This window comes from Agelaius tricolor, unplaced genomic scaffold (genome assembly GCF_023055355.1).
Source record: "Agelaius tricolor isolate 1412-34295 unplaced genomic scaffold, bAgeTri1.0.p SCAF_2, whole genome shotgun sequence".
NCBI lineage: Eukaryota > Metazoa > Chordata > Aves > Passeriformes > Icteridae > Agelaius > Agelaius tricolor.
In genome coordinates, this window is record NW_027269262.1 from 90,625,001 (window position 1) to 90,644,863 (window position 19,863).

At 38.9% G+C, this 19,863-nt stretch overlaps 1 protein-coding gene across 2 annotated transcripts in view; it reads right to left on the bottom strand.

Annotated features, from left to right (window-relative positions):
• The window catches only part of FAM135B (family with sequence similarity 135 member B), a 201,200-nt gene that overhangs the window by 98,225 nt on the left and 83,112 nt on the right, over positions 1 to 19,863 (bottom strand). For both annotated transcript variants that reach the window (XM_071421852.1, XM_071421851.1), the window contains exon 3: positions 14,823 to 14,902. In XM_071421852.1, the coding sequence (XP_071277953.1) occupies positions 14,823 to 14,902 (80 nt within the window). The remainder of the gene's footprint in view (positions 1 to 14,822; positions 14,903 to 19,863) is intronic.

Consider the following 19,863-nt stretch of genomic DNA (forward strand, 5'->3'; position numbering starts at 1 on the left):
GAGCTTGCTGAGACCTTCACCAAAGAACCATTACTGCTGGAAAAACTTACATTATTCAGGGGAAGAGAGGAGGCTCAGGGAGACCTCACTCAGGTGTTCCCATCATTTTCCTGGATAAAACTTGACCCCTGGTTATACAGTTTTCTTCTTCTGAGAAGGCTTGCAGACAAAACCAACATTATTGTTGGCCAACATCTCTTCTGGGCTTTGTGTGAGTTTTTCTGGAGTGAAAATTATGAGAAATAAACTTGGCATGATACCAACAATTGCACAAGTGTGAATGGTGCCAGTCCTCTTAAGATAACACCCAGCAAACTTCTCTCAGAGCAAGATACAGAATGTGATGTGATGCCAAAGAGACATTTAGCACAAGTGCAGCCTCTCAGGAGGTAAGTTAGGTCAGGGAAGGTGTTTATTAGGTCACCTTGATATTATTTACTAGAATAAACCAGGATAGAGTCAGGATAAAGATCTTCAATATATATTTTTTACACTTGGCAGTACAAGACAAATGTTTCTGTTTACCTCACAAGAACTTGGCCTCAAAGCTGAGTTAACTCACAGTAACAAGACATGCTGAGATGTGCAGGTGGAAAGTGTTAGAAGTGGCAAGATCTCATAGCTGTTAATAAAAAAATACTAAATATCATAAATCAATGTATCTAAGCTGTTTAAAATTAAATAGATTTTCCTCTCACATTTTAATTGGTTTGTCCTGTTGCTTCTGAAGATATAAATATGCATCTTCCTTTATACAGGACAGTCATTAAGGTCAAGTTTCTCAGAAAATTGAAGAGCATTGCCCAGTAAACAGGAAGGTGTCTACATCTGACTGAGAGCAGCCCAAAGGTGGAAAAGGTATTAAAGAGAGAAATTTCCACTAAAGTAGTCTCTGGCTGCATATGTTGTGCTACTCAGGTACTGTGCAGAAGGGATGTAACTAAGCTGGTGGGGGAGTGATTTTTGCTGCTTGAGTTTCAAAACTCCTTTCCTCTGAGCAGCCCTTGACTGCACACTCATCTCAGCTGGTGTCTGTTCCATATTCCCAAATTGTGCAACCAAGATTTGATGGTCTTGGAGCAAGTGAGGCAGTGCAGCTTCGTCCCAAGGGAGCTGTGCACTCATCTGTGCTCAGCATGGGACACACCTGGCCCCAGAGGTGCCCATCACTCACAGACTCTCCCAGAGGAGTCTCCTGTATTGCAGAGCGGGAGAATGGCAATACTTTTAGTGGGCAGGTAAAAGAAGTAGTTTTATATTTTCCTTTACACATAATAAGAGAACAAGTCCTAGTCCCCCCCCCTTCCCTCCTTCACTGTGTCACCAACACTGCAGTGCTGAGGACCAACACCTTCCACAACACAGTTCCTTATTTCTTGCCATGAAGGACTGCAGTACTGGTGAAACTCCAGAGCCTCTGGGTGTATTCAGACTGTCAAAGGCAGTAGTTTGTTCCCTGCTGAAGATTTTCCAAATGGATATTAGTAAATTCTGACATGTTAATGTGTAGGGGTTCAGGGAAAAATATGTTCACAAGCAGAATTATTCTCCTAATTTTGGATGTGGTACAGCAGCTATGATGAAGTTGCAGCATAATTTCATTTAGGACATCAGCCGCATTTAAAAACCTCCCACCTAGAAGAAAGTCAGTGGTTTTAATTACATTAACAGACTCCCAGATTTCTGTTATCACTGCGACTCATTATACAGTGTGTAGTAGAAATAGTAGGTCAAACATTTCCCTCTTTAGATCTGCTGGTTTATTCCTTAAAATGTAAACTAACCATTAAAAGTTTCAAAACCATGAATAATTATCTACTCTCCTGCACTTTAACATATCCCAAAAAAGTAAAAGCTCTTTATATTAAGTAATTAAGTTTCACAATACCCTTATGATACAGCTTCAATTAACCCCATTACACATATGGGGAAACTAAAACAGAGAGAAGCTGATTGCTCAAAATCAGAGCAGAAGAAGAGCCCAGCAATCATAGGAATTAAGGACTAGCAAATCCTCATGGGTCCTCAACTCCTCCTGCTATCACATTCTACACAGACACACAGCTTGGTGCTACAAAGACTCAGGGATTTTGTTTCTGATAAATTCTTTCCTGGATTTCTGCTCCTGGTATTCGCTGGCTTGAGTGATGGCATTGGATGTGGGATGTTGGCCATACACACTGGGTAATACCCACAGTTTCCTTTTTGTGGGTGTTCTTTAACCAAATTAAGTGCCTGTAATGCATGGATCTTCCCAACACTATGCTTTCAATTGAATTTCTTTTGTAACAGCAAGAAATGCTGAAATAATTTTTGAAGACCTAAATATGAGTAACAATTTCATGGCTGTTTCTTCTAACACGATGAGAAAGACTTATTCCTGTTCTTAAGGGATAATGTGTTTATCTCCTGGATTTTTTTTTTTTTTCTAATGAACTTTGTTTGCTTGCTTACAGCTGATACCTGTTAGGTAATGTGCAATATCATTCCTTTAAGCTGAAAAATCAGAATATGGAGTACCATCCCTCAGTTACACGCTTTTCTTGTCATGCTATACTTTCTAAATTATCCACAGCATTATAAAATGCTCTTGTGAAATAGGTCTCTCAAAGTTATAGCCTGCAATACTAGAGTAAAAAAATTATGGCTCAGAGTTGCTGGAGACTGATTTTATCACTATCTACTCTGACACAGAAAGCTGTAGTGAGCCGACTGCTCCACTGAACTCCCCACTTTACATGCAGCCCCTGGAGGAACATTTAAATGGACACCGTGTAATTTCAGGGAGTTTTATGATCTTACCAGTGGAGGGGGTTGTGGTAGCAAATTTTACTACTCATTATGACTTGCCACACAGATTTGGAAGGGGAAGAATAAGTTACATATCATCTGCAGTAGAACGTGAGCTTTTACCACCTGTCTGTAAAGGCCCAGTATGTAATTTTGAACTTCCTTAGTTCCTGTTTCCTAGTGCATCATTTTTATGCTACCAGCTACACAATTTAAAATCAAGGTGAGACCATGGGTTTTCCTAACATTCTTCCCCAGTCTATCAAACAGGATAAGCTATTTAAGCAACAGCTTATCTAATAAATAAGAAGGACCTATTTAAGCCAACAGGATTGTTTTTAAGTTAAAAATCAGCATTTTACTACACGAGTCACTGGGGAAAGTACCTGCTTCTGACAGATTAGGTCATATTCACAATTAGGTTACTTTTAGGGTGGAGAAAGTTGTTTGCTCATGCCATAAGAAAGCAGAGCCAAATTCACATTATCCTAGATATAGAAAGGAAGAAATCAAAAAACTAAATGTGGTTTGGTTCCCACAAGCCTTGCCCCTCTTTGAGCCATTTGGCTTGGCACTGTGCTTCAAATATATCCCATCATTTCTGCAAGGGCAATGACAATGGAAATTGTAAATCCCTTCTCAGGATTCAACTTGCTGTTAATTCATGAAAGGAGTGAAAACTCTGCATGAAATCCAAGGCAAAAAGGGTAGTTAAGTGAATCTATACAGATATTGCTTTTGGGTGAGAAATCTGTAGGAAAGGAAATGCTGAGTTTCAGCACTGTCTGCAGGCTCTGGGGTGTCACACCAACAGGAAATGCAAAGAGGATGAAGAGAGTCTGAATCATTCTATTCTTCAGTATGTTACACAAACCTGATGTCTTACTCAGCTGAGCCCTCTAACTTCTTGCCCAGATTATTGTAGTTCCATTGTCTTCCCAAAGATTCCCTCAATCTTTTTTCTTAGAGAGAGAGCAAGATCAAGTCTTGAGGCAGCAAGAGGCTCAAGGCTGTCATTCACTCTCTGGGAAAATGGATCCCAGGCAATGAAGTCTAAAGCAAAACTGGGGTTTTCTCCCTGGGACAAATGGTCCAATGCCAGGGCTGACCAGTGCATCTAAGCACAGTTTTATTCCCCCACACACACCCCATCTATTCCATTCAAAATCAAATTTAAATGTGAGCATTTGAAGGGCAATCTCAATCCAGCAAAAGTTCTTATGCCTAAATGGACCAATTCGTTTGCACATTTCTTCACACACTTAATGGGTATATGAGGCAATTGTAAACAGAAAATTGAAATCGCCGCATTCAAAGCCACATTTTTGTTCAATCTGAACATGACAATTCATATGTAAAATCATATACTCATAGGATGGTTTGAGTTGGAAGGTACCTTTGAAGTTCACCTAATTCCAATCTCACTGCTGAGAGCAAGGACATCTTTCACTACATTATGCAGCTAAAAGCCCTCTCTAACTGATAGTATCTGAATTTTTTAGCTGCTTTTAGCAATGAGAAAAAGAAAAAGAATACTAATTAAAACTGCATGACTGGACATCATATGTCTCTGATTACAGATGTGGAAAGGCAGTGAGTGCTCCAGTTGTTTCCACTATGGAGATATTTACAGAAAGCAGGACAATACTTTCTCTGAAGTGGAAATGGAAAAGAAAAAGAAAAACTGAAAAAACTGAGAAACCTAACCCAAAGCCAATGATTCCAAGGCACCTGCCTCTTTTAAAAATTAATATTGAATATACTTCTACAAAGATATGTCACAATTCACATACTGGAGCTGTGCTCTGCACACAAAGCACTGGCTAAAGCTCTATGGCTTAGGTTTAGAGCATTTCAGATTAGCTATAAAAATTAAATAAAAATGTCCCTTTCTGGAGTCAATAGAATTCCTGCACAAATCATCCATAACTTTCCCTTCTTGTTGTGGCATCATTGCCTTACCTGGGACATAGCTTTTCTTCAGATGGAATATTTTGAGGCAGCTGCTAGAGAGTGTATGTCTATTTGGATTCCTTTTGCTTATCTTACATCTTTGGAAGGTTATTAAATTATACAGATATTTGTATCTCTGAAGCAGTGCCATCATTTTACAGATAAGACACGTTTTTTTCCTGCTGTGTGTGTTCCCTGTTTTAACATCTAGACTGAAGGAATTTTTCAGAGATCTTCCTGACAGTGATATCAATGGGAAATTAAACCAAGCAGCATTCCTTAGCTAGAATAGTAAATTAAGCAAATCTTTCTAAAAGGTCCACATATACACTGGAAGGCACAGAAAATTCTGTAAATTTTCTAATTTATGGTCACATTTCATGCATAGTGTTAAGCTTCAGGGGTACTGACCATAGACTAATGTCCTAGAGATCTGTTAATAGCACAGAATGCTTTGCTGAATCTCAAATTAAATTCCTGGTTTGTCAAACTTCAAACTCAGCTTCTATTTTCCAGGATATTTTTTTGTTCATTTTTGAAATTTATGGTGAAAATATAGTTATAGTTTTAGTCTTACAAGATATAAAAACAAACTACTACACCACTTCCATTTATTAATTTTCAATTAATAAATTACAGGGCCACTACAGAAGGAAAATATAAATTCTTTTTTTTTTTTTCATAATACAGTTGATTATTTTTCTATTAGTTTCAGAAACAATTTCTAGGAAAAGAAAAAATAAGACAGTTGTTCTCATTTTGGAGGCTTCTCCTTGCTCTTTTATTCACCCTGAAAAAATCTTCAGGAACATTATTTAAAATCCTGAATCAAGATGCCATCTTTGATTATTTGCTGAGAAAGACAAGAGCATCATCTTCTTTCTATGTTGACTATGTCACCTTTCCTACCTTTCATTATTACTTGCCTGATTTGCATGGATACATGAAGGCAAAGCTGCAATCACAGCCTTTTTGTGACAAGTCTTTTACAAGCACAATCAAAATGTCTCTCTGCAAAAGTTCCTGCAATTTCTTTTATAGTAAATGGGCAGAAATAGGTGTGATTCAACTCATCTTAAAATAGATATGTTAAATTACTCCCTCAAATTACCTGTTTCTCTCCTCTGGCTATAAAGGGAGACTGGCTGATTAGCTTAGGTAGAGACACCCACAGCACAGATTTCAGCACTTAGATAAGATTATTTTTACCCTTAGCCACAGATTTCCAAGGCTTCTTCCATCTTGCAGCCATAACTCAGGTTACAGATGATTTATTTCCTGCCCTTCGAATATAGCCTAACAAATCATTATAGGACAACTGTTTCCTGCTGGTATAGAAAGCTTGGTGAAACAAGATTTGCTAGAAAGCTAATTTATAAATCATGCAATACACCCTCCCCAGGGAAGAACCATTATTGCCTCTAGCTGGTAAAGGTATATATAGATATGTTCTTATGAATGAATATTGATTTCTTACTTAACACCTGTTATTTAAACTGACATCTAACTGTCATCTGTAGATCTCAGGTTACTTAAATACTAATTTTTAAGATGTTCTGCATCACATAGTCACTAGGAAATCCTGACCACCTGTATTTTCAAGGAACCATCACTCCCTGCAATGTCTGTAGTCTGTGATGATTTCCCAAGCAGAACACTGGGACATAATCAATCATCCATAATTTTTTTTAAATAAAATTTTAAAAATACTTGTAGTCCCCATACAAAAATACAGTTGCTCCATCCTGAAACCATAACAATTTAATTACTACTAGACCCCAAAGTCTTTCATTTCAGATGATGCTGACACTTTATATTTATCACCTTGGCTGTATAGCAAATTCTTTATTGCAGAACTACTTGCTAAATGTGAAAGTAAGACATGAAGAGGTGGAGATAAATGAGAATGTAATCATGCTAAATGTTTTTGTTACTGGAGAACGCTTCTAATAACTAGCTCCAGACATGCTGCATGCTCCTTCATATAATCCCTCACTTTCCTCTGCATTTTAGATCCATAGAAGGTCATCCTTAATTGGTGATTCACAGCCTTCAACAAAGATGCCTGTCCCTTTCTTGTAGGAGTTTAACTAACTAAAGTAAGTAAAAAGCAGCTTTTAGAAAAACAGAATGATGACGGCAAAAAAGAGCAGATGACACCAAGCTGGGCAGTAGTGTTGGTCTAATGGAGGGTAGGAAGGCTCCACAGAGGAATCTTTTCAGGCTAGATCCATGGACCTCTATTGGATGTAGTGAGGTGGGAGTTCCTCTTTTCTCCCAGGTAACAAGTGATAGAAGAAAGGGAACAGCTTCAAGTTGAGCCAGGGGCTGTTCAGATTGGACATTGGGAGAAATTTTTTCACAGAGAGTCAAGCACTAGAGGAGGCTCTCCAGGGAAGTGGTTGAGTCATCATCCCTGGAGGTATTTAAAAGATGTCTGGATGTGGCACTGGGGGACATGATTTAGTGGTGGACTTGGGTCATCTCAGAAGTCTTCTCCAAACTAAATGGTTCTATGAAAACACTCAGTTGTGCTATTTACCTATTTCTTAGCTAACATAAATCCAGCAGAGGAGCATCTTCTGCAGAATTTTCTAGTGTTTTCTAGACCTCTGTTCAGTGTGTCATAGTCCCTCTGATACATCCTTCCTCAAGGAAATCTGAGGTTATCAGAGCTGCATATGATACTGCTCAGAGTTCACACTGACTTCAAGTGATGCAGGACAAACTTTCAGTTTTATCTGTCATATCTCTAGAATGACAATTCACCTGCTCTTCAATCTAAGCACTAAATCTGCTCCACCAAAATTCCAGGCACTTGAAGCTCACAGGAATTTACAGCTCCACGAACCACTAGGACAAACCCTGGTTTTGGTTCTGATGACAGACTTCAAGGATCTTTGTTAATAAAGCAGGGTTGTCTCCTGCATAGAATTCTGGGTACATTTTGTGGGGTTTTCTCCTCCTGTGATATAGATAAGAATTGTATATGTTGGTTTGTAATAGTTGATTGTCAAGATTTTCATAATTTATTGCAAGCTGTCCATTTTTTTCACCTTTTTGGTACTCAATGAATGGGAAATATCAGATCTTATTGCAGACTTTAAGCTGTGATTTGTTATTTAGTTTGCCATTTTGACATCCCAGTTTCAAGTGAAACTGGCATGTTCCAGACTGAACAAAAAATAAAGACTGAACTGGTACTGGTAAGTAGTGACTTTTGAAAATTTAGGCTCTGAAATCAAAAAACCAGGGTTGAACATGACACATTTATCCTCGTGTACTGAGTTGCAAATCTGGTTTTAAGGAAGTTTGAAAACCCAGTTGCTGAAGGTTGAAAATGCACATTCTTTGGCAGAGGAACACTCATGCAGACCCTCCAGGGCTAAAATAAGCCTACTTGTAAAGTGCAAAGACAACATTTTTCAGGCATGAACTCATTCAATGTATAATCATTTTCATATTTAAATGTTTGAAGAGACTTGTTTTAATTTTGAAATATTATGTTTAGCATTTATATATTTAGAATAAATGGAGATTTTATATTTCTAAAGGAGACACCATAATTTTAAAATTGCTTGATCAAAAAGTTCAGGATGTTTGCTCCCTCAGTGTGACTTTTGATTAAAGCTGCACATTTCTGAGAGGAATCCTTTATCTTAACTTTGCCTTTTGACATTTTGAATTAGCCTCATGGAAAGAATTATATAAAGCTACCTCTCTGCCCATGCATAGATTCAGTGATAATAAAAAGCAAGATGTCCTATTAATTTCCTTGTAGGAAGGATCCTAGCATAAATACAGTCTCTTATCACTGATTTGTTCTGTAAACCAAAGTTCATTTCTCAGAGATGCTGAAACTTGAGATAATGGAATAACTGAACTGCTTGGGATCAGCAGAAAGTTTTCTTTCTTAAATGCTTAATGCTTTGTTAAAACAAACAGCATCTTTTTTCTTTTTCTGTAGTGTTTATTTCTGTTTCTAAACTCATTGCTAGTTCCTTAAGAGCCTCATTTAGTTATACAATTCATATCTGAAAAGAATTCTGTTCTTCAGACACTTGCATGTGGAAATACTAATTCACTGTTTTTATATAATTCTGTAGCTGCCACTCCATATATTTATTCCAAATATTAATTCAGGTGGCAAAAATCTCTATGTAAAGTATGGGGCATTATAACAGCACATAGCTTTTCATCAATGCAGAAAACAACACAACTGATGTCTGGGTGCAATTTGCCTACTGAACTGGTGTGACCCACCAATGTTTAGAGCAGTGATGGATTTTAAAGGAATCCCAAGACTGAAATTTACATCAGAGTGAAGGCAGGGAGAATCACTGTGTGGGGAAATTAAAGACATGTAAGTGAACCTGGAAGAGAAGAGAGCTCTGTGAAGGCCAGCTCACACTGGAGTGGTAGGTCTGAAACTGCTGCATGGCCAATTTTACCCCAAAGGTGAAATTCATCCTTGGCCCCAAGCACCAGAAATGCTGTGTTGGCTCTCTACATATAAACAGCTGGATTCTGTCCCAGCCAGCCTTCACTGATGTTGAAGTTTTGTGTTTCAGACTCATTAGCCAGGGGAAGAGACTTGTGGCCTGTGCTGGAGCTTGCAGACCCTTCCTGGTTTTGGCTTTCTCCATTGACCAGGTCTCAATTTTGGGTTGGGATGCTGCTCAGCATCTCCAGCACTGTGGGACCTACTCCATTTCCATCTGAGTGATCTGACCCAGCTTCTGGAGGGGGGAATTGAGGGTTTCCAGCTTAGATGAGGGTCAACAGTGGAAATTCTTGTAGCCAAAATAGTTTTCAGCTTCCATCCTTGGAGGCATTAATGAAAGGCCTTGACTGAAGAATGACTGAGACATGCAGACAGAAACATCGCGTCAGTCAGAAAGATTTTCCCTTTTCTCCTTTTCATTATTTTTCCTCTGTTTCTTTCCCCTTTTCTCTTGGAATATCATGGAATTAGTTCTGTTTAAATTATGAATTAGCATGTCTTTAAATGTTTGATCATAGAATCATGGAATGATTTGGGTTGGAAGGCACCTTAAAGATCATCTCAATCCAGCTCCCCTGCCATGGTCAAGGACAGCTTCCACTAGACCATGGGCCCCATCCAATCTGGTCTTGAATGCTTCCAGGGATGGGTTCATCTCTTATGGCCTCACAGCTGAAGTTTCCTAAGACAACTCATCCCCAAAACACCTTTTCTCACAGTGAAGTGCCCTCTGGATATAATTTGTATTTATCAGGTATGCTTTATTTTATATAGAAAATCCCTACTTATTTTCAGATTACTTTTAATAAGCTTTGAAAATAAACTAATTTGTTTGCTAAAGCATAAATTTCTACCCCTTTTCTCCATACTTCAAAAACAATAACCTTACCTTCACTTAATGGAGGAAGAAATTACCTTTCAAGAAGTTATTGAAAATAATGACTGCAATTTTATACTGTTCCACAAGTCATGGTGTTGTTTCTCCTTGCTCTAATGAGCAACTAACTGCAACTGTTTGTTTTGACTGCATTAAGAATCCATTTACAAGAAAAGGTTTCTCTTTAATTATCAAAGCAGAATTCCTTCACTGGGAATTGCTCTGAGAGAGTCAAAAAATTAATGAAGAAATTAAGATCACTGCTTGTTTATTAAAAACAGGCACAAACAGTTAATTATGGAACATATCACAAATGCAAATAACCTTTCAAATTATGTCTTAGGTGAAAGGTAGCCAGGGATTTAATTAAATAATTTAATTTATAGGAAAAGGAATTCAGTGTGGATTATCATGAACTTGTATAGTTCAGACAGAGGTTACAGCAATGTTCTTTGTTATAGGGACATGGGTTAGTGCTGGAGTTTAATGTGTTAGGGTAATAGTGGGACACAAGAGACCTTTTCTAACCTAAATGATTCTATGATTCCATGATTTTCTGATACTCCTCCTTTTTTTTTTCTTTGCATGCCACAATTGAAATTAAGCTTCTTCTTGTCACCTAAAGTCAGGGATTCCATTTTATGAAAAAGCATAAAATTGTAAGTACACAATTTTACATCACCAATAAAAAGAGTCAACATGAAATGGCAATCACAGCTGCTTTTTCTTGACTTGTCTGGAAGAAACATTGTATCTTAACTCCCTGCCTTTTATGAGAAAAAATGAAGGAAGAATCTAATTCCTTGGCTGTCCTTGGCTTTCTGCACTTTCAAACAATAACCCAATTTAATTGACTAAAATTAGATGGAAGACTTCTACAGTCCAATAAAGATTAGCATAGCCAGTGATAATTTTTCTTAAATACTTTGTATTACTTATAATTAAATTTTCAGGTCAAGTTTTCAAAAATATTTGTCTATTTGGAGTATTGAGAATTGGCAATGTGGTACTTCTTGGTGGAGAAAAAGGGAGATCAGGACACAAATCAAAGTCCTGAGTAATTTCTTTAGTTATATGCCATGCAAAAGATTTTTGTTTTCTTAATGTTCACCCAGCAAAACAATTTTCCTGGCCTAAGGTAAACAAGTAGGCAAGTTGGAAGCAAATGAATATTGCTGGTTGCAGTATATGAGAGTGAGGCGTAGCGGGTTGAAAACTTACCAAAAAAGCCAATTGCAGCTTTCACTTTTAAAAAATAATTCTGTTTCAAAATTATAATGCACTAAAGTGGTGTGTAGACTACTGCAAAACACTGCAGAAGAGATGGAAATTTTTTATATTCTTTCTGAGATTGGGTTTATCAGGCATTTTCAATGCTGTAATTCACCCTCTAAGTCTCTGTTGGCGTTAATGCTGCCAAGATTTATCCCATGCATACCATGTTCTTTAACTTGTCCTCCTCTATACTGTTCTGGTCTCCATTTTCCCCTCTTTGACACAGTGCAGAACATCAAGATAAAACAGCTAATCCTAACTGTTTCTGAGCATTGCTCTTTCTCCCAGTGTTCTGAGGAATGAGCAAAAAAAGATGGTTTAAATACATGTTTGTAAGATAAACTCCTGCAGTTTTTCAGCTTGTGCCTGCAGCCTGGAAATCAATGAATGGTTGTATGTTCAATACTTCATGAATCCTTGCCCCAAAATTTATATAGTAGCTTAAAATCTTATGGTAGACACTTAGTGGGTCATAAGGCAGCTCAGCCAAGGAGCTAATTATACAAATTATAACTGTGAGATGGCATCTTCACTTCCCTGCTCCTCTGGCTGCTCATGCTTGGGTCCCACAGGCTCAGCCCACTGCCTGCTGCAGGCAGACACCATCACATGAGGACATTAACAAGCCATGCTGCTGAAGAGCACCAGAGGCCAAAGCCCCACAAATCCACTCAGAAAGGCATTTCTAGGGTTTAAATTCAGGCTATGTCTGCATTAACTCAGCCCTGTAGGAGGGATGCTGAGGGCAATGGAGTTTGTGCTGTTATGAGCTGTACATGAATGAGCAGAGAGAATAATTTCTTCACAAGCCCAAAGCAGTCTTCAGTCATGGTATCTATTAAAAGACAGGAAGCTGAATTTCGTGGGGGTATGAAATCTGCATGACAGCAACTTGTGCACAACGAGCCCTGTTCCCTCTCTCCTTTTCATTGCTCAAAAATAAGGAGCATAATCTGGAAAATAAGGAAATGATGGGGGAACTGGAGTGGTTTAGTCTGGAGAAAAGACTCAGGGGAGACCTTATCATTCTCTACAACAACCTGAAAGGAGGCGGGGGTCAGTCTCTTCTCCCAAACAACTTGTGATAGGACAAAAGGAAATTACCTCAAGCTGAGTCAGGGGAGTTTCAGGTTGAATATAAGGAAAAAAAATCCTTCCCTGAAAGAGTGGGTAAGCATTGGAACAAGCTCCCTGGGGAAGTGGTGGAGTCAGGATCCTTTGTTCAGAAAACAAGAAGTGACACTCCACTGTATGGTTTAGTGGGCAAGGCAGTGTTCAGCCTAAAGGCTGGACTTGATCTTGGAGGTCTTTCCCAGATTTTATGATTGCATGATTCTGTGAAAATTCCCAGCCACCAGTCTTGTCTTGTCTTTAGAGAAACACACCTAGCTAAAAATGCTTAGAAATATGAATTAAATATATATTTCATTACAAATTACAAATACTAAATGTATTACAAATGTATTTATGTTCACAGCATATTCCTGCTCGTGCACCCTGACTCAAGACAAGCTAATGGTCAGCATGAGGATGTGAGTGACCACACCACAGGAGCTCCAGCACAGCTCTCCTGTGATTTACTGAGCCACACAGCCCAGTCTCTTCCTAAATTGTACACAGGACATGGATAAACTGAGGACCATGTGGTAGGTCACCAAGGCTTCCTGCACAACCTGTCAGTCCTGTGCCACGGATGGAATTCTGGAATTCTTTCTGCTCACTTTTGTTTGGTCACCACCAAGGGGCTGCCTAGCACAGACTGCAGCTTTCCCTCTGCTGAATTATTGTAAATTATGGGGGGTTTTGCCTCTGTTGCTGAAAACATCTAGTGGGAAGAAAACATTGCTAATGCTGTCAGTTCCCAAGGTTTTATTGTAAATCCTGTACATTTAATAAAAATAAAAAGCCATGTGCATCGGAAGATAAATACTGCCTCCTATTTATTTTGTATGCTTACATATTTTATATATTTTATTACTGCATAAATTCAGAGATTTTACTTTATGAATTTACATAATCATTTCCAAAATATATTCTCAGTTTTCACAAATCCTACGAACCCGATAAGGGAAAGGTTAAAAATACTTCCTTTAAACTGAACTCATGAATTCCACTTATTTTATAGTCATTCTTGCTAGTGAGGTAGGAGTTTATTCACTATTTTATATCCCCCATGTTTTGCTGTAATGCTATTTTAATAGGAGTGTCTTATTGAAACATGCACAGAAATTTAATTAGCCCTATCCCAGGTATCCACACACTGAGAGAGATCAGTGGCATGAAAAAAAACCCCACATTATGGCCTGTGTACCTTTAAGTTCAGTCCCATTAAATAATGCTCTCTTGCAGATCTATGAAATCAATTAGGAAGTACTTGCAAAGATAGCCAAGGAGAAACTGTTTAAAGCCTTAATGGCTTAAATATCCCTTGTCTTGATGTTAGCCCTATAAAGCTATTAGAGCCCAGTCTGGATTGCATTAGCACCCTGAAAGTCAAGTGCTAATCCTGTAACTGCATTGCCAGCCTCGCCTCTCCCCTGCCCAGGTGTCTACGTGAGTTGTTTCCAAAAGAAGTGAAAGAATCTTCACTCTTTTCTCGATGCTGAAGATGTATGAGGGAGAAGAAAATACTATTTTGTAAAAAAAGTAAATATAAAACATGGTTTATTCTGAACAGGAGTAGTTTGGCTTTTTTATTGTTTGTTACTGAGTGCTTTTTTACCCCAAGAAAGTGAAGTTCTAGCTGTCTTCACAGGAGGTTATTTCATTAGTTTAAGATTACTTATGCCAGAAACTGATGTAATTTGAGGACATTTCCAGAAATCTAAGGAACTCCAGGGGATTCTGGATATGCTAAGGGCAAATTACCGTGGAATATGTTGTAAAATAATACTTTTTTCCTTGAGGATTTTTCACAAGATGTTTTTCCAAACCCAGACTAAATTATTTATATATTCATTTATTTTCTAAGAAAATTTCTTTATTCAGCTTTTGAGTTTTGGATTATTTTTTTTAGGTGATTTTCTCAGATTTTGGTATCATCATTTGTGTTTTATAAAACCTGTCTAACAATTTTGCATTTTAATTGAACCAGACTTCCGAATTGAACAATACTTTTTTTTATTTATTAAAAAAAATAGAACTCTAAAGATATAAAGAAATATTAAACTGAAAAATTGTCAGCAAGGAACCATATAGAAGAGACATGCTTTCAGATCAGATAGTGAAAATTTCCTCTGCTTTTCTGACAGACACAAGCCCAATACCAGACACAAACCCTTACCCAAACAGAGATGGACAACTACTGATCATTAGGGAAAAGCAGGTTTGGATCTCAATCCAGGCTCGCCTGTTCCTCACACAGTTTCCTTCTCCACCCTACCCCACCTGCAGTCATGCCACATTCCTCTGGGACCTGCTTACCTGTCTGTCCTGCAATGGTAGCAAACAGCCTGTGGGGGATCCTGGATGGGATCTTCAGTCCAGCTCTTATCTGGTAATACCTGGAGAGAAAGGATGAAAAGTTACACACAGCTGGAGAAGTGACCTCTTGATCCAACCTGAAATTCTGTGAGAGCACGCCCTGGGCATCTGCACCCAAAAGGGCTCAAGAGAACAGGCATGTTTGGGATCTTTTCTTCTGCTTTTTAGCTTTAATTCAAGTGGGTTTAATCTGGCCCCTTCTATTTTACACCAGGCAGAGTGGACACAATGGCCTGATGTGTGAATAGTGAAGAAAGATTGTGAAAAGCATTTGGCATCCTGTAGGAAAAGGAGACATAGAGAAAATTCTATGATAAAATGACCTTGATATCAGACAAGGTGTGACAAAAATTAATACAAAACAAAACCAAAAAAAGCCAACCAAACAAACAATAAAAAAAAAAAACTTTGGTGGAAAGAAAACAAAAGTGATAATCTCACATCTAGGAACATTATTGCACATATTATACATAATAGTTATACCTCTGCTGTTCCATGGTGAGTCTACCTTATCAAGAAAATGTTAGCATTAATGATTTGCCCAGAGAGGCTGTGGAGTCTCCCTCACTGGAGATATTCCAGAACTGTCTGGACACAATCCTGTGCCCTGTGCTCTGGGGTGCACGAGCAGGGAGGTTGGATCAGTTGGCCCACTGGGGTCTCTGCCATTCTGTGATTCTGTTACTCACATCTAAACCAGTTGTATTCTGGTTGTTTTCTATCCCATAGGGGATCCCTGTGTTAGGGGAAGGAAGACAGAAAAAGAAAACAGCAGCAATTTCAGAGGTCTAAGTTACACATGGAATCATAGAATACCCTGCACTGGAAGAGACCCACAAGGATCATCAAGGCCAACTTCTGGCCCTGCACAGGACACCCCAAAAGTCCCTCCATGTGTCTGAGATAATTGTTCAAACACTTCTTGAACTCCGGCAGGTGCTGGGACCACTTCCCTGGGAAGCCTGTCTCAGTCCCCAGAACATGAGCTCAGTCAAAACAGAAGGAAAAACTCATCCTAGCCTTCCTTCACCACCCCTTCCATGGATGAGGAATATGAGGCAGTGTTCAGTACTGTGCCCAGTGCAGGTATTGTAGCTCAGGATACCTCCATCTCTTTGCAGACCTCCCACCAACACACTCTAACACCATGTTGGTGTTACAAAAGTCTCTCTTTCTCTGGATTTTCCCTCCTTTGGTCTCTTTATTTATAAAGTCCTTTAACTCACTAGTATTTACAGATAGTTTTGGCCTGATTTTTGTCTCAGCCTGTAAATGCAAGTCTTTTCCAACCTGAACCATTCTGTAACTTTATGAAAACACCAAGTTCTCTCTGAACTCCTGTATGAACATCTCAGGCTACACTTACCAATTAAATCTTTCCAAAATGTGTAATAGTGAATGACCTAGATCTGTCTTTCTGAGGATAAAAGCTGAAAAAAGGAGTTTGATGGGGAGAAAACAAAACAAAACTAAACTAAAAAAGAAGCACCACTCCAGAGGTTCCATGTCCTTCACAGCTGAAAGCCCATGTTACTCTACCTGTTTCAGCTGGCAGCTTCTTCCCATCTGGGATCTAAATCCAGCACAACCTTTGACATTTCTAGGTATCTGTTTCAGTCAAGAGCTTGGGCATGAAAACTCTGTTTACATGCCAGTTTTCAGAAAAGAAAATAAAAGCAGTCCATATTCTAAATACACTCAGTATCTAGTTAGACATAACAGCAATCAAAGCTACCTGATCTTTCTCTCCATTATGCTGTTCTTGAACTATGCAGAAGTTTTTGATTGATGGTATTGATCCTGATTTTTTCTATAGCAAGACTTATACCTTAAGACCCTTTGAATTTTCATTATAGTTTTATGCAATACAATTTTTTTTACTGACAAAAATACTCTGTGTGGACTACTCACAAAGTCTAGTAACTTCCAAATACCAGTAACAGGGTATTAAAGTGATATTACACATTAGTGTAACTGAACACACTCCTCCATATGCAGATATTTAAGGTTTACCATGTGCCCATTCTACTAGATCAGCTCCAAAGAATGATATTCTATAACTGTCTGGCCACTTTTATTTTAAATTTTTGCTGCTCAGAATTGTGGTGGGTTATCCTTGGCTAACAGCCAAATTGCCAACCACATGAGCTGTCCCTCCCCCTCATCAACAGAACAGCAGGAGGAAATAGGCTGAAAAATAGGATGGGATAAAGACAGGAAGATTGCTTACCAGTTACTGCCACTGGCAAAATTGATTCAACTTCTGGGAAATTAATTTAATTCATTCACAATTGGGCAGAAAGAAACAAACCTAAACATTAAAATGAAACCTCTCTCCAGCCCACTCCCTTCTCCCAGGCTTGGCTTCAGTCTTTTAGACTCCTCTCCTCCCAAGCAGCTCAGGGGATGGGGATGGGGGTTAGTGTCAGTCCATAAAAGCATCTCTCAGCTGCTCCCTCCTCTTCACACATTCCCTGATCCAGTGCAGATGCATCCACAGGCTGCAGTTCCTCCAGGGAATGTCATACTGGGTACCTCCTGCCACACCATGGGAATGTCACCCTTCCCTTATTGTGTGTCTCATGTTCAGAAACATCCCACACAGCCCTAAATATTTCCAGTAGAAAACTGATGTCCAATGGCTTTCCTGGTGCTTCTGATTAAGCCACCTAAAGCTGGGGAGATTATGCAGAGGTGCCTAGGGTGACACTTTCATATTATGGAATCACAGAACCATGGAATAGTTTTGGAAGGGACCTTAAAGCCCATCTCATTCACCCCCTAACATGGGCAGGGACACCTTCCTCTAGACCAGGTTCCTCAGAGCTCCATCCAACCTGTCCCTGAACACTTCCAGCATCCAAAACCTTTCTGGGCAATGATGGCCACGCAGTCAAAACTCTCAGCAGACTTAGAGACATTCAGCACCTGGAGGATGCTATGCAGACATTTATTTCCTCATTGCCCAGACTATTCTGCCTTGGATATCAAAACCACATGAAGATACCTCACTACATTCATTATGTCCTTTGCCAAATGGACTAGGTGCAAGGACATAAAAAAATAGGTCTTCATCTAATTAAAACCTTTCCCTATTCATCCCCTAAATTTTGGTAAATTCATTTGGATGGCAGAGATGTTGTAGGGGGTCACAAGTAGCTGTCTTCCTGTGTACCCACCAAACTGAACTGGTCAAAGTAAAAAAGGCATAGAAAATTCATAGAAAACTAAGGAACTCTCAGACTAATGTCAAACTCTGAGACTGAAGGTCCAGATATAAAGAGAATCCAGAGACTAGCAAGTTCTGCACTATTGAGGATTGCAGCCAAAAGCGTAACTCATATTCTTTAGGTGACCAAGCATGTTTTAGTTCTTAATAAAAAGAATGACAATAAACAGTTATTAATAAATTATTTATTGTAGATTGTTTGGCATCTAATGCCAAAAAGTCTGGCCTTCATAATGCAATGGCATAAAGGAATTCTGGTATAAATCATCATGGAATTAGATAGATTCTTCCTAAAGAAAGACTTTGGAGAATGGTCTTCTAGTCAACAGACACAAGAGACTTCTAAATGTCCTTTTGTTGGTTCTGTTGTGCATATGAGTTCATTGCAGAGGTTTGTACCTCAAGGTGCTCAGCTGGATTAATGGCAGAGGACAGAGATGTAGAGCACCTCAGATCCCCCCAGCATCTCAGGGATATTCATGGTAAAGAACACACATGGCAGTGAGAATGTTAAAGGCTCAAACTGGTAGACTGAATTACAAAATTGCAGAGAAATATTAGTGCAGAGAAATATTTATCAGTTTATTCTTTTTTAAAAAAATACTTTTCCTGAAAATATTTTCAGTGAGAGTTTCAGGCAAAATGTTAACAGCTCCAGAGGAGGCAAATAAAAGAGATAAATATCACAAGCAGTATATAAAGAAAGAACAGTTTCACCTTGAGTGGTCAGAAACCCCAAGGACATCCTTGTTTGAATTTCACAAGAATGCTTATTGTCCATTTAAAATAAACAACCTCCAACCCCAACAACAGGAAATGTAATAAAACCCAGTACCTGTTATGTTCTTTCTGGTTGTTGGGTTGGGTTTTTTTTCTATTTTTTTAGCCACATATCAATATTTAAATCATTAGAAAGGCAAACATTATCCATTCCTCCTCAGAGCTTTCTCTAAGCCTTTGTAAGCAGGGAGGAATTGCCAAACGGTGACTTTATAACCAAGCAAAACCAAAAATATGAAGGTTCTTGCTCCCACGCTGGGAAGTTGGATGTTACTCATAATAGCTTGTGCATGGTGAGGAGGGGTGTCCTGATCAAAACACAGGAAATCAAATATGTTATAAAATACACTGCAAGATGCAGAGTCCCACTCAATTTCTTCAGCAGCAAACACAGATATGTCTCTACTTCCCCATCCCACTGTGCCACACCTCTTTGTTGTACCAGTCTGAGTGATGCTGAGACCAACATATAAAATGAAGCCATGTTATTTTGAGCATAAATAAAACATTTTTTCAGTACCTCCACAAAAACCCACACTGTTGGGTGACTGAGTACTGTCCTCAGTCCCTGCTAAGGGACAGGACAAGGAGGAATGGCTTCAAACTTGAGCAGAATATATTTCAGTCAGATATGAAGAAGAAATTCTTTACTCAGGGGGTGGTGAGGCCCAGAGAAGCTGTGGATGCCTCATCCCTTGAAATGTTCAAGGCCAGGTTGGATGTGGCCTTGAGTAACCTGAGATAGTGGAAGGTGTTTAAGCTCTGGCAAGGGGGTGGAACGAGATGATCTTGAAGATCCCTTCCAACCCAAACCATTCTATGATTCTAACAGGATGGCAAAGGGAAAAAGGTTTTTTGGGGTACTAAGAGCACTCATCAGTTCTAGTGTGGCACTCTGAGCAATAAATGACATAAGTCACACTGAGAAGCAACAGGTACGCCTGACCATACAGTGTGCGTTGTTTTCCTCAA